Source organism: Epinephelus lanceolatus, chromosome 19 (assembly GCF_041903045.1).
Source record: "Epinephelus lanceolatus isolate andai-2023 chromosome 19, ASM4190304v1, whole genome shotgun sequence".
In the NCBI taxonomy this organism is placed as follows: domain Eukaryota; kingdom Metazoa; phylum Chordata; class Actinopteri; order Perciformes; family Serranidae; genus Epinephelus; species Epinephelus lanceolatus.
Genome location: NC_135752.1, coordinates 12767547 through 12780524, shown reverse-complemented (window position 1 = coordinate 12780524; position 12978 = coordinate 12767547). Strand labels below are relative to the sequence as shown.

The 12978-nt window shown below is 40.7% G+C and overlaps 1 protein-coding gene across 4 annotated transcripts in view; it reads right to left on the bottom strand.

Moving 5' to 3' along the window:
- Positions 1 to 8923, bottom strand: part of garnl3 (GTPase activating Rap/RanGAP domain like 3) — a 103193-nt gene extending 94270 nt beyond the window's left edge. For 3 of the 4 annotated variants that reach the window (XM_033646034.2, XM_033646033.2, XM_033646031.2), the window contains exon 1: positions 8568 to 8738. In XM_033646034.2, the coding sequence (XP_033501925.1) occupies positions 8568 to 8665 (98 nt within the window). In that variant the 5' untranslated portion in view covers positions 8666 to 8738. Of the gene's footprint in view, positions 1 to 8567 lie in introns of all 4 variants that reach the window. The other variant, XM_033646030.2, reaches the window with a different exon arrangement.
- Positions 8924 to 12978: the final 4055 nt, after the last annotated feature.

Genomic DNA, 12978 nt, shown 5'->3' with positions numbered 1-12978 from the left:
AAACCAGTCAAGGTGCAGTTTACAATCATATCTGTGAAAACATGAATGCGTTACGGACATCTTCAACCCAGCACATAACATCTATACAATCAGTTTAAAATAAGAAACATTTATTGAACAGTAAAAAATACTAAAACAAGATGGAAAGTTGAGGTAGAACAAGTAGAATATCATTATTATTATTATTATTATTATTATTATTGTTATTATTATTATTATTATTATTATTATTATTATACATTCAAATAAAAAAAAAGAGTTCAGTGCTCTTAAATCTTCCAGTAATGTCTTTATAAAATAAACAAATATTTAAGCTGAAGCATAAATAAAACAACAACTACTGTACAAAGTAGGATTCGCTGCATGTGCGCTGCAGGGTCTTCCGGCAACACAGAGCTGCCTGTGGATGCCTGTCTGTAAATCATGCCAGGGAAAAATAAATCCGCGAACCCACGCGCGTATCGGCCGATGCCGATACAAGTAAAAAACTCAAATATCGGCCCCATATATATCGGCCGGCCGATGTATCGGTCTATCCTTAATCAGCACAGTTTCACCAATTCATTATGTGATCAAATGTCTCCCCTTCTGTGAAAAGTGTTTTTGCAGAACATTAAAATGTCACAGTGAACGTGCAACTTTTGGATATAAAATGTCATCACTTTATCTTACTGGACATTTGTGTGAAATGTTGTCATAATTAGCATATGAATTCCTGAGTTATGGCCAAAAACATGTTTTGTGAGGTCACAGTGACACTTTGACCATCAAATTCTACTCTGTTCATTCGGTCCAAGTGGCCGTTTGTGCCAAATTTGAGGAACTTCCTCCTTTGAGGAACGAGATATCTCGTTCACAAGAATGACATGGACACAAGGTCACAGTGACTTGATCTTTGACCTTCAACCATCAAATTCTAATAGGTTTATTTAATCCAAATGGACGTTTGTGCTAAATTTGAGGAAATTCCCTTTAGGTATTCTTGAGATATCATGTTCACAAGAATGCAACAGAAACAAAATCACAGTGACCTTGACCTTCGACCACCAAAATCTGATCAGATCATCCATTAGTCCAAATGGATATCGCTTTCACAAAAGTGGGACGTACGGATGGAGAAACCAAAAACATAGTGCATCTGGCAATGGCTATAGGCATCCAAAGGCCAAAAAAACAATACTGCAGAATCACAGACATTGTCTTTTATATTCCATGCATTCTTCTTTTTTTCTTTTCTTTTTTTTTTAAACTTGGCACCTACATTACCCACAATCCAACTTGACCATTCAGTTAGTAGCAGCGAATGTAGCCGCTAGCCTCAAGCAGAGATGAGGAGTGGGCTACAGAGGTCTGATAGGCTTACTTTTTTCAATCTCCACACCCCCTTTTTTTTGTAATTTTCTAACTTGTAGTCTTCAGCCCCAACCAGCACTGACTCATGTGACATCACTTGAGGCCATTTATCTGATTTCACACAGCTCCCTCTGGAGCTATTTAAGGCTTCACACAATTTTTGATGTGTAAAATTTCCCTTCTAAGTCCTTAAAAATGCACGCTCACACACACACACACACACACACACACACACTGCTTACACAGAGTATGTACACTGCAGATACACATAAGACCACCTGCAACTAACCACCTGCAACCAGCATATCAGAGGAAAATGACCAAACAGTTCTAGTGGTCCATTCAACTTTTCTGCTTTCACCCACAACTCTGCAGCTACCTGCTGTCAGTGAGAAGATCTGCCAACTGGCAGTCCGCTGACTTTGTTAGATAAGGCTTAGTCACCATGAAGCAGTGTCCAAAACACAGTCAGAAATAATAATGTGATGTGATGTGTTTATCCCAAAGCAGATTAACGTGTGGAGATTAGCACAGATCATGAGAATTAAAGACTATTAACTTCTCAATAACATAATCTTGTATTCTGATTCATGACATTACATAATGTAAGATGTCTCTTACACCAGTGATGGAAAGTTACCAAGTACGTTTAAGGAATTTAAGTACAATGTTGAGATGCTTGTATTTGAGTATTTCCATTCTTTGACACTTTATACTTCCGTCGCACTTTTTACTTCACTACATTTAAATGACAGTTGTAGTTTATACTTCCTTTTCAGATTAAGACTTTACATAAAACTTTATTAGCTCATAAAATACAATACATTTTTCAAGATTATATCAGAGGTTCCAACCTTTCTGCCTGGGGAAATCTCAAGAAAAATCGGGCCCCTTGTTATGTGTCAGATGTCTATGAATTGCTAGCTGTTCCACCAAAAAGACATTTCCCCTCTAAACCTCTCACATGGTTTTATTAAATGATTGAGACCCAAATTGGTCAAATCATCTAATATTTCACACAAAAGCATATACTGGAGAAAACCCAGAAAAATAATACAAGTTTTTGTAGCAGAACTTTTCTTCTTCTCTCTCTCACACAATCATCTCATGCCCCCTCAGAGTTATCCTGTGATCCTTTTGACGGGGCCTGACCCCTGGATTGGGATCCACTTTACAACCCTAAAGCGGCTAAAGCGCCTAAAGAGTCATGCGGCTCAAATATTGGGTCAGAAACTGGCTAAAATTGTACAGTGTATGCCCAACTAGCTCCACTTCAACCAGCTACAGCCGTGAAAATGCATCTTATGAACTGATGCATCACTATTTACAATCTAATAATGTGATATAACACAACAAATCACTCACAGGGGCCATTTTTCTGCAGGACATGTCCTTATACTTTTGAAACTGTCAGTGTGTTTTGCTTATAATACTTTAACTTAAGTTGGATTTTGAAAATAGGACTGTAATGGAGTATTTTCACACTGTTGTGTTGGTACTTTTACTCAAGTAAACCATCTGAGTGCTTCTTCCATCACTGTCTCACACTGAGACTGTGTCTGGAGGAGAAAAAGAGGGCAGATCAATGTCAAGATAAAACTACCTCATGACATACAGTACAGGCCAAAAGTTTGGACACACCTTCTCATTCAATGCGTTTTCTTTATTTTCATGACTATTTACATTGTAGATTCTCACTGAAGGCATCAAAACTATGAATGAACACATGTGGAGTTATGTACTTAACAAAAAAAGGTGAAATAACTGAAAACATGTTTTATATTCTAGTTTCTTCAAAATAGCCACCCTTTGCTCTGATTACTGCTTTGCACACTCTTGGCATTCTCTCGATGAGCTTCAAGAGGTAGTCACCTGAAATGGTTTTCCAACAGTCTTGAAGGAGTTCCCAGAGGTGTTTAGCACTTGTTGGCCCCTTTGCCTTCACTCTGCAGTCCAGCTCACCCCAAACCATCTCGATTGGGTTCAGGTCCGGTGACTGTGGAGGCCAGGTCATCTGCCGCAGCACTCCATCACTCTCCTTCTTGGTCAAATAGCCCTTACACAGCCTGGAGGTGTGTTTGGGGTCATTGTCCTGTTGAAAAATAAATGATCGTCCAACTAAACGCAAACCGGATGGGATGGCATGTCGCTGCAGGATGCTGTGGTAGCCATGCTGGTTCAGTGTGCCTTCAATTTTGAATAAATCCCCAACAGTGTCACCAGCAAAACACCCCCACACCATCACACCTCCTCCTCCATGCTTCACAGTGGGAACCAGGCATGTGGAATCCATCCGTTCACCTTTTCTGCGTCTCACAAAGACACGGCGGTTGGAACCAAAGATCTCAAATTTGGACTCATCAGACCAAAGCACAGATTTCCACTGGTCTAATGTCCATTCCTTGTGTTTCTTGGCCCAAACAAATCTCTTCTGCTTGTTGCCTCTCCTTAGCAGTGGTTTCCTAGCAGCTATTTGACCATGAAGGGCTGATTCGCGCAGTCTCCTCTTAACAGTTGTTCTAGAGATGGGTCTGCTGCTAGAACTCTGTGTGGCATTCATCTGGTCTCTGATCTGAGCTGCTGTTAACTTGCCATTTCTGAGGCTGGTGACTCGGATGAACTTATCCTCAGAAGCAGAGGTGACTCTTGGTCTTCCTTTCCTGGGTCGGTCCTCATGTGTGCCAGTTTCGTTGTAGCGCTTGATGGTTTTTGTGACTCCACTTGGGGACACATTTAAAGTTTTTGCAATTTTCCGGACTGACTGACCTTCATTTCTTAAAGTAATGATGGCCACTCCTTTTTCTTTAGTTAGCTGATTGGTTCTTGCCATAATATGAATTTTAACAGTTGTCCAATAGGGCTGTCGGCTGTGTATTAACCTGACTTCTGCACAACACAACTGATGGTCCCAACCCCATTGATGAAGCAAGAAATTCCACTAATTAACCCTGATAAGGCAGACCTGTGAAGTGGAAACCATTTCAGGTGACTACCTCTTGAAGCTCATCGAGAGAATGCCAAGAGTGTGCAAAGCAGTAATCAGAGCAAAGGGTGGCTATTTTGAAGAAACTAGAATATAAAACATGTTTTCAGTTATTTCACCTTTTTTTGTTAAGTACATAACTCCACATGTGTTCATTCATAGTTTTGATGCCTTCAGTGAGAATCTACAATGTAAATAGTCATGAAAATAAAGAAAATGCATTGAATGAGAAGGTGTGTCCAAACTTTTGGCCTGTACTGTACTTCCACAGGCAAACATATGGAAACAGTTCAGCCAGTGTGTGTGTGTCTGTGAGCACATTATACATGTGAAAGCACATTTCTAACATACCGTGTGTACTGTCTTAAATGTGTTGGGTCTGTTTGGTGCATGCATATCTGGAGTACGATGAATTATACACAGCCTCCTCAGCAGCAGCCCTTTACTTGAGTGTCTCTCATATCCCCTCAGTACAGCAGAGAATCTATTTCCCCCATGCAGTAGCACTTCAGGCTCAGCTCTGATTGATTGTCTGTTAAACTACTAGTGTCTGAGAGACAGTCTGCCAGGAAGCCTTACACTGTGACTCTGGCTCCAATGCATACAGTGAGGGAACAAGCTCCTTCACTACACAGGATAAATCAAGCTAATTAGAAGAGATGTGTAATTTGAAAGTAAGTGCTTGGCACAAAGCTGGCCAAATCTCGCCCCCGCATGCACCCTCAATACAGTACATGCCTCTATTTGGAAAGTGGGACCTGGCAGCCTGGATGGAGAGACATCTCCAGCACAACAAATCTCCCCATCACACGTTTTGAGGCAAAGTAATCAGCTACAAGGGCAATGAAGCGAGATTCATGAGTAAATGTGCACTTCATGTACACCTCCGCAGATTGTCTGAAATAGCAGGAAATGAGAGAGGAGGTGGAAGGAGGGGAGGTGATGTGATCAGAACAACAATCCACAGACAATGTCTTCAAGATAATGAAAACTAGAGCTGCAAGAATTAGCAAATTAATCAATAACAAGGAAATTAATTAATAACTATTTTGAAAATAAAAATAATTTTAATGCCAAACAATTTCATGCTTCGAGTTATCAAATGTAAGAATTCTCTGCGTTTCCCAGTCTTACATGATAGAAAATCCATTTTTTGGATTCAGACGGTAGGTCAGAGAAAACAAGACATTTGTTAATGTCACCTTGTGTTCTAATATATTGGACTGAACATTTGTCTCTCACTAAAAATCACTGGCTCAAAATTAAACCAGTTTAGGTCAAAAGAGAATTTTCCCAAGCTTAAGTTTTACCTTAAAGGTCCAGTGTGTAGGATTTACATAGGCAGAAATGGAGTATAGTAAGTATGTTTGATTTAGGATAAAATCGCTTGAAAATAAGTGTGTTTTTGTTACCTCAGAATGAGCCAGGGGAGCAGGGGTTTCATTTATAAACACTGTGTACGCACAAATAAAGCCTTAAAAAGGCGTACGCCACTTCCCACGTAAAAGTTACGATCTAAAAAACAGACTTGATGGAAGAAACGCTGACCCATGCTTACAAACGTTTTGGAGACAGGAAATTGGTGATGTGAGGTGGAAGCCTGATTGTAGAAACTGTCAAATATCTTTTGGTGCATGCCTTTTTTGGCTTTTGTCTGTACGTACAGTTTTAGAGTGGATCCTATGCACTGATTTAGAAATGAAACCCAGGTCCTCGTCCACCCAAATCACCATGTTTCTACAGTAGCCCAGAACGGACAAACAAAACAATAGCTCAAGATAGTGCCAGTTGCATTTTTGCATTGGCCACTGAAATCAGCAAGCCCTACACAACTAACTAATTATCTGTTTAAATCATTCTGTTAATACGTTTGTTCTGAAGAGGAAGAGGCCACTGAGGATAATTCGGCTCAAGGTAAACACCTGCTGATTGTCTGGACCTTAAGTGATCAAAAAAAAAAAAAAAAAAGGGTGAGCACACATGAGCAGTTACTGGGCTAGCTGACTGTCTGCAGCGTGCTGCACAGTGTTGAAGAAACGCTGATTTGTAACATGGAACTCTTTATTCAGTATTTTAAAGAGTTTTAATCACCTGGTCCATTTTTTGAGAAGATGTGATTCACAGTCAAAACCTCTTGAGTAATGAATGCTAATAATGAAGGAATTCTAACCAGGAAAATGTTCAGCTGGTTGCAATCTCCAATCCTCACCACTAGATGGCACTAAATCCTATACATTGCTCCTTTAACACTGACATGAAGCTGTCCAAAACGATGTCACATTCAAAACTACAAAGGATACATAACATATCATTAAAGGTCCACTGTGCACAGTTTTGGGGCATCTATTGGCATAAACTGTATATTCATGACTATGTTTTCATTAACTTATAATCACAAGAGGTGTTTTTGTCACCTCAGAGTTAGCCGTTTATATCTACATACAGAGCAGGTCCTCTTCAGTCGAGTCTACCATCTTGTTTCTGCAGTGGCCCAGAATGGACAAACCGAACACTGGCACTAGATAGAGCTATTCATGTGTGTGTGTGTTTTTCAAGTTGGCCTCCTCACTGCTAGATGCCACTACATCCGACACACAACTAAAACTTTAAGTGTGTAAAGACTGCTATATGTTTTATAGATCAAGTGATTAATTAGCAAAATAAATGGCAGTTAAATTGATAATTAAAATGACAGTTTCTTGCAGTCAGAATGGAAACACCTTGAGATTTTTGAATGCTATGAACTGTATAACATTTTGTGCTGTTATGCTCTATGATTATGCATGGATTGATTGCTTTGGCCCAGGGGCCAAAGTGTCAGGGGACCCCCTGGCCTTCACTTGCAAAATGTCACTCAAATTAACATGGCCACAAAGGGACACAAAAAGACCACAAAAAGATGAAATGGAAATGCAAAGAGACACGATATAACTACAAAAATGAGCAAAACAACCACAAAGGGACACAAAATTACTACAAAGAGATACTAAACAACCAACAAAAGACATAAAATAACCTCAAAAGGACACATAATTACATGAAAGGAACCCAAATGACTACAAAAAGACACAAAACCACAAAAAAATGCATAACAACTATAAAGAGACGCAAAATGAGTGCAAAGTCTGTGTGTCTTGCTCCTATAGGAGAGGTGGTGGGCCCCTTTGCATATTTGTGCCCAGGGGTACATTGTCCCATAATCCATCCATGATTATTCTCACACACTTGCTGTCAGTATCTCTTGACAAACATAGCAGTGAGTGCATATGCAAAGAGGAAGGAACTGGTGTAACAACAGTAAACGTGAGAGTCTTTAAATACTAACAGCTATTCACTGATCCAAACCACAGTGCACAAACTGACACATGACTTTAAGAGCAAGGGCCCCACCTGGAGCAGTGCGGGTTTGGATATCCTAACAGCTCGGGGACACACAGCCAGTGGCATCCTGCTACACGCAAAAGTTCACGTATTTCAGACACCTCCAGGAGGTTTGCCAAAAACAGGTCGCGCCACGCAGGGAAGTCACATCATGTGGTCTGTCTGTTACGGACACTCCCTGCCTTCGTGTGTTTGTCGCTTCAGGATGTGTCTGCACTCACAGGTGTGCAGCTGTGCCTCTGTGGCATGAGGCTACAGCAGGTGATTTCAGCCCCCAATTTATCTCCTGTAAAGTAGGTGCATTAAAACCCGCATATTCTCAGTCCCTCTGTGGCGCATGATTGGACAACACTGGGCCACCGTGGTTGCTGGACTGACCAATCAAAACCAGGTTTTGGCAATAAAATGACGATTGGCGGCGTCCTGCCACTGAGCTTTCTTTGTCAACATTGCAGAGTCAGGTGCAGACGAAATGTATCCGTGCGTAACGCTTCCCACCACAGTGCGATCGGAAATGTGAGCGCACGGTGTTGACATGATAAATTATGAGATGAAACAGAGACATAAGGATGTGGTTTTAGCCAGAGAGGTGATAATCAGTGGCAGTTATGTGACTGCACTTTCCTCAGATATATATTATGTTTTGGGGCTCCTTATTTTTGCGCACACTCAGCGTTGATTGGCTAAATCCCCAATCCACAAGGTGAAACACATTCATTGTGTGGTCTCATGTGAAGTGCCACTTCTGTGCAAGAGATTGCAGTTACTGTTGGTTAGTCCCGCCGTTTTGATCACCCTCTTGTCCCACACAAATATCGCCCCCCTTTAAAAACACAGAGAGAGGACCTACCTGGTAATCTCGAAGCTGCAACCTTTCCGAAGGAGCAACGCTCTCTTCCGCATGATGCCTTTGTCCCTGCCGAGGTACACATTTTTATCTGAATTCATGGGTGCTGGGCGAGCAGGTAGACTCGTGGAAACAGCAGTGCCTTTTTTTTGCCAAGGACAAAAAAAGTAAAAAAAAAAAAAATATATATATATATATATATATATATATATATATGCGAGACTGCGAGAGGGAAGGGAAGGGGGAAAAAGAGAGAAACGGGCTGGCTGAAAAAGAAGAGGAGGGAAAAAAATCCTTTGACGCTCGGTCCACCTCAGCGGAGCAAGGAAAGTGATCTTGCAGACTTTCCCCCCCTCAGGCTACACAAAAGACGGTGTTGTTGAAGCTCTCAGATGTGCATGCTGTCGGGGCTGGTGGTATGTCCATGCGGGCAGGCAGTACGGGGGCTGCTGCAGTTGTCAACCTGAGCGGACCGTGCTGAGGAGTCCTCCGCGGCTCCAGAGATCCAGAACTGAGGAGCCCACAGCGCTCCTTCAGTTTCAGCCCGGCACTGAGTGGCTGCTCGGCAATGACTTCATGAGACTGATGGAGGGAGACAGAGAGAGAGAGAGGGAGAGAGAGAGAGATTGGTGAGACTATCTACAATACGTGAGAGTGTGTGTGTGTGTTAATGGTTAAATTAGGTACTGAGCGTGAGAGAGGAAGACAGACTGACAGAGTGAAAGTGAACATGATGTCTGTGTTCAAGCCAACACTATGAGTGCTGTTATATTAATAAAGAGATCAATATTACATAAATCTGTGGTGGACTCTGACTTAGGCTACTTGTTGCTAAAAAAGGGAGAAATTCTTAAATCCTTAAAATTTGGTGGCTTTCGGTGAACCTGGCCTTTAAAATTTTAATCCAGAAAGTAGCAATAAAAATAGTTTTTGCTTATTGGTTCCCTTTGGCACAAACAACAGAGAGCAATCTGCCACAGGAGATTTCCAGTAAAGAAGGTGTACGTGATATTCAGAGTATATTATGATTCAGAGTCTGGGGCAGGATTTCTTAACATGGGGGGCTAGCAGCTAACAGTGCTAACAAACAGTTCTTACAACAGTGCTGACAGAGCTAACATTGTTACCAAGGAGGAAACTGGAGTGTGGGCGCTATGCTTACATAACAAGGCAGTCCCGATATCAGCTGTGATCACTGCATGAGCAACACATTCTCACTCCGACCACATATCGATGCTTGGTCATGGACTTTCCATGTCCATTTACAACATGCATTACATGCATTGTCTTATTTCAAAATACACTACTGTTTTCACCGGAAATTTTCTCTTTAAAAAAAAAAAAAAAGCACTACGTCGGTACAACACCGCAAATTGATGTTTATTTCCTTCAACAACAAACACACTTCTAGGTTTAGGGGAAAAGAACAGGGTTTGGTTTTAAAATCTTACGGGGCACGAACCCCACTCTCTCAGGTGAAAGTCTGTGTTTGCTGGACCCATCCACCAACCCTTTCCACCCAGCTCAGTCGGACTTTTGCCGCTTTAACTTTCGTCCTTGACCTGCTGCGTTTCCCCCTGATGACGCCGGGCGCCGTTAAACTATAACAGCAACATGGCCATGTATCATGCCAACGTTAAAGGACGCCTTTTTTCCTTGGTTTCTGACGCCACAAGTCATTGCCCAAGCGCCAGATTTTGATGACTTCGGAGTGAGACCGGCCTCGCATGAGCACAGTGCAGAGTGGCAGCTATAAGCTAGCCAGTGGGATACACTCACAGTGAATCACATGCACTGGCAGAGAAGCTTGGGTTACCTCGCTATATCTTTACATAGCAAATAGTTGTTTGCTGCCATATTAATGTTCTGAATATTGAATATGTAACGACCCCTCCACTCCACTAGGTGTGTCTGTTTTCCTGGCTGCTCTTTCTGTTACAGGATGCGGGTCAGGGCAGACGGTCATCGTTAACCTCATGAGCCACACCTAAGCCCGGTGTGCTTCATGATATAAAAGTTCACCACCTTCCAACATGTTTGCCCTCTTCCCTCACGGCATAGCTGCTGTTCTTTTGCTTCTTCTACAGACATTTCCACACACCATACATGCAGACATGACTGATCACTGACTTTCACATTTATTCAGTTATTTATTGTTTTTTTTTTGTAAATAGATAAGCTCTCATCTCCCAGCAGGGTTGTAACATACACATAACCTTTAAAGGTAAATGTCTATTTAGGTTAAGTATACTTGAACATATTTTTTTCTTAATTTAACATTTCTTTTTGAATGAGAGCTAGATGTACAACCTGAGAAATAATGCATTTTAAATATGAAACATGAAGGATTTAGATGAATGATTAAGAAAATTATTGAAAAAACAAAGAGTCATTTAATATGCAGTGCAGACCTACTCTTGCAGGCAACAGTATAACAATTTTTTTGGTCGATGGTTCCTCTTTTTTGGTTTTCTACAAACCATTGCTGATTTATATTGAAACATATTTCAGCCCAGCTAACACCACATGTCAATATGACATCAGAAAGACGGACAGACGGTACATTTTGGGTGGAATGAAATTCAAATTAACCATATGTTACATGTTCAACGACTTTGTAATTTCATGTGTTGATATTGGGTTTTGTGTCCATAACACGACTAAAGGTTATTATTTTACATTAAGGTGATACTGGCATGAGACATTAAGGAGATGTTGCGTTTTGGTTACTGAACACAGCTTAAAAACAAAATATACCAATGTCTTCTGTTATTAGTACTCCACATTAAATTCACATTGGCTTCAGATCAACAACTTTGGTGGCCAAATGGGCTGCTCACTTCAGTCTGGATAAGATGTCAGTATCTACTGTGTTTGAATTTGGCTTTCGCTGACTCATGCATTTACCTTATTATCATCATTACATGCATTATAAAATGTCTGGAAAATCTTGACTATTGATATAATTTAGGAATTTTGTACCATAATGATTGTAACTGTAACACAGAATGAGGACTTTGGACCCCCCCCCCTTATTTATTTTGAAAGTGTAAAGGAAGTGATCTTTTCAGGGCCAGTGTGAACAGGAGGAATGTTTACAACGAACAAAACCTGTTTCAGTGTTTATACAGGCATGTGACTTCTATTCTATGTTAGACTAGAAAAAATTGTGTGCCTACCCTTTAATACTCCCAAGTGATTTGATTTAAAAGCAGCATGAAAAAGAGAAAAAGGACAGCTAATATCTCAACAAGATGTCACAACTCAGAGTGTGCTCCACGGTAGAGGAGACCTTGAAGCAATGTTTACTCTGCTATAACAGCACTCTGCTGCAAGTGCACCCAGCTGTGGGTGCTATGGATTAGTTGATTAGCTCGGGGTTGCATCCTGTGCTTCATTAGGGTGAGATGATGAGGGGTGATTCACAGGGCGCACAGAGTGAGGAGACTGGGAAGTATGGGCCAGCTCTAATCTATTCTATTCTTTTTTTTTTTCAAGTGGATGGCTTGAACCAAACTTGCACCAGCTGTCCCCTGTTCATAATATCTCAGTCAGTCTGCACATATAGATATTCTACCAAATTGCATCTCAGTTTGTCTCACATAACACAGCAGTTGCCCTGTAATAGTTTTGCAAGGGTTGTAAACATTTAAAGAGCTAGATATCTTGAAAATGCTCTCTATGCACACATACTATGGGTCTAGTTGTTGGCACCCCTTTAGCGGATGTAGCAAAGAGAAAACCAGTGACGTTTAGCTCCTAAAGGGCCAGAAATTTCCTTCAGGAGATTGAAGAGATCAAAAACAGAGCTAAAAGAGAGTGAATATTGGACTTATATTCATCATGTCGACACAAACATGACTCCATATAAATGATAAGACGTAAATGCTAAGTAAATAAATAGGCAACTGTTTGCTAATATGTCACCATTATTAACTTAAAAGGAGATAATATGTAAATATCCTGTTGACAACTTGTTTCTGCTGCCCACAGGCGGCCAAAAGTCAGTTATTGCTGGTTTAACAACTTTAAACATACTTTTAACATACTTTTTAAAGTGTTTAAATTTGTGACGTAAGCTAACGGTAGCCACCTTAAGCTACTGGTCGTACCATACCAAGTGAGTCGTTGTGTGTTGAAATAAACAAAAAATGTGCTTTGTTGTTTGTGAATTTCACTTTTCATCTGTAAGAGGAAGATTGTGTTATATCTTCTTTCAAAAAAAAAAAAAAAAAAAGGACAGTGTCACTTTAAATGTTATTGTTAGGCTAACTATAAAAGGTTAGAGTTGATCTGAAAATAACATACCAGAGTGCAACCCCTTCCAGTGACAGGAAAGATATAACGGTAGATCACCTCTTAAGTTTCTATTTTGATCAGTAAATACACATGCAGCTGTTGCCATGGGCTGTTG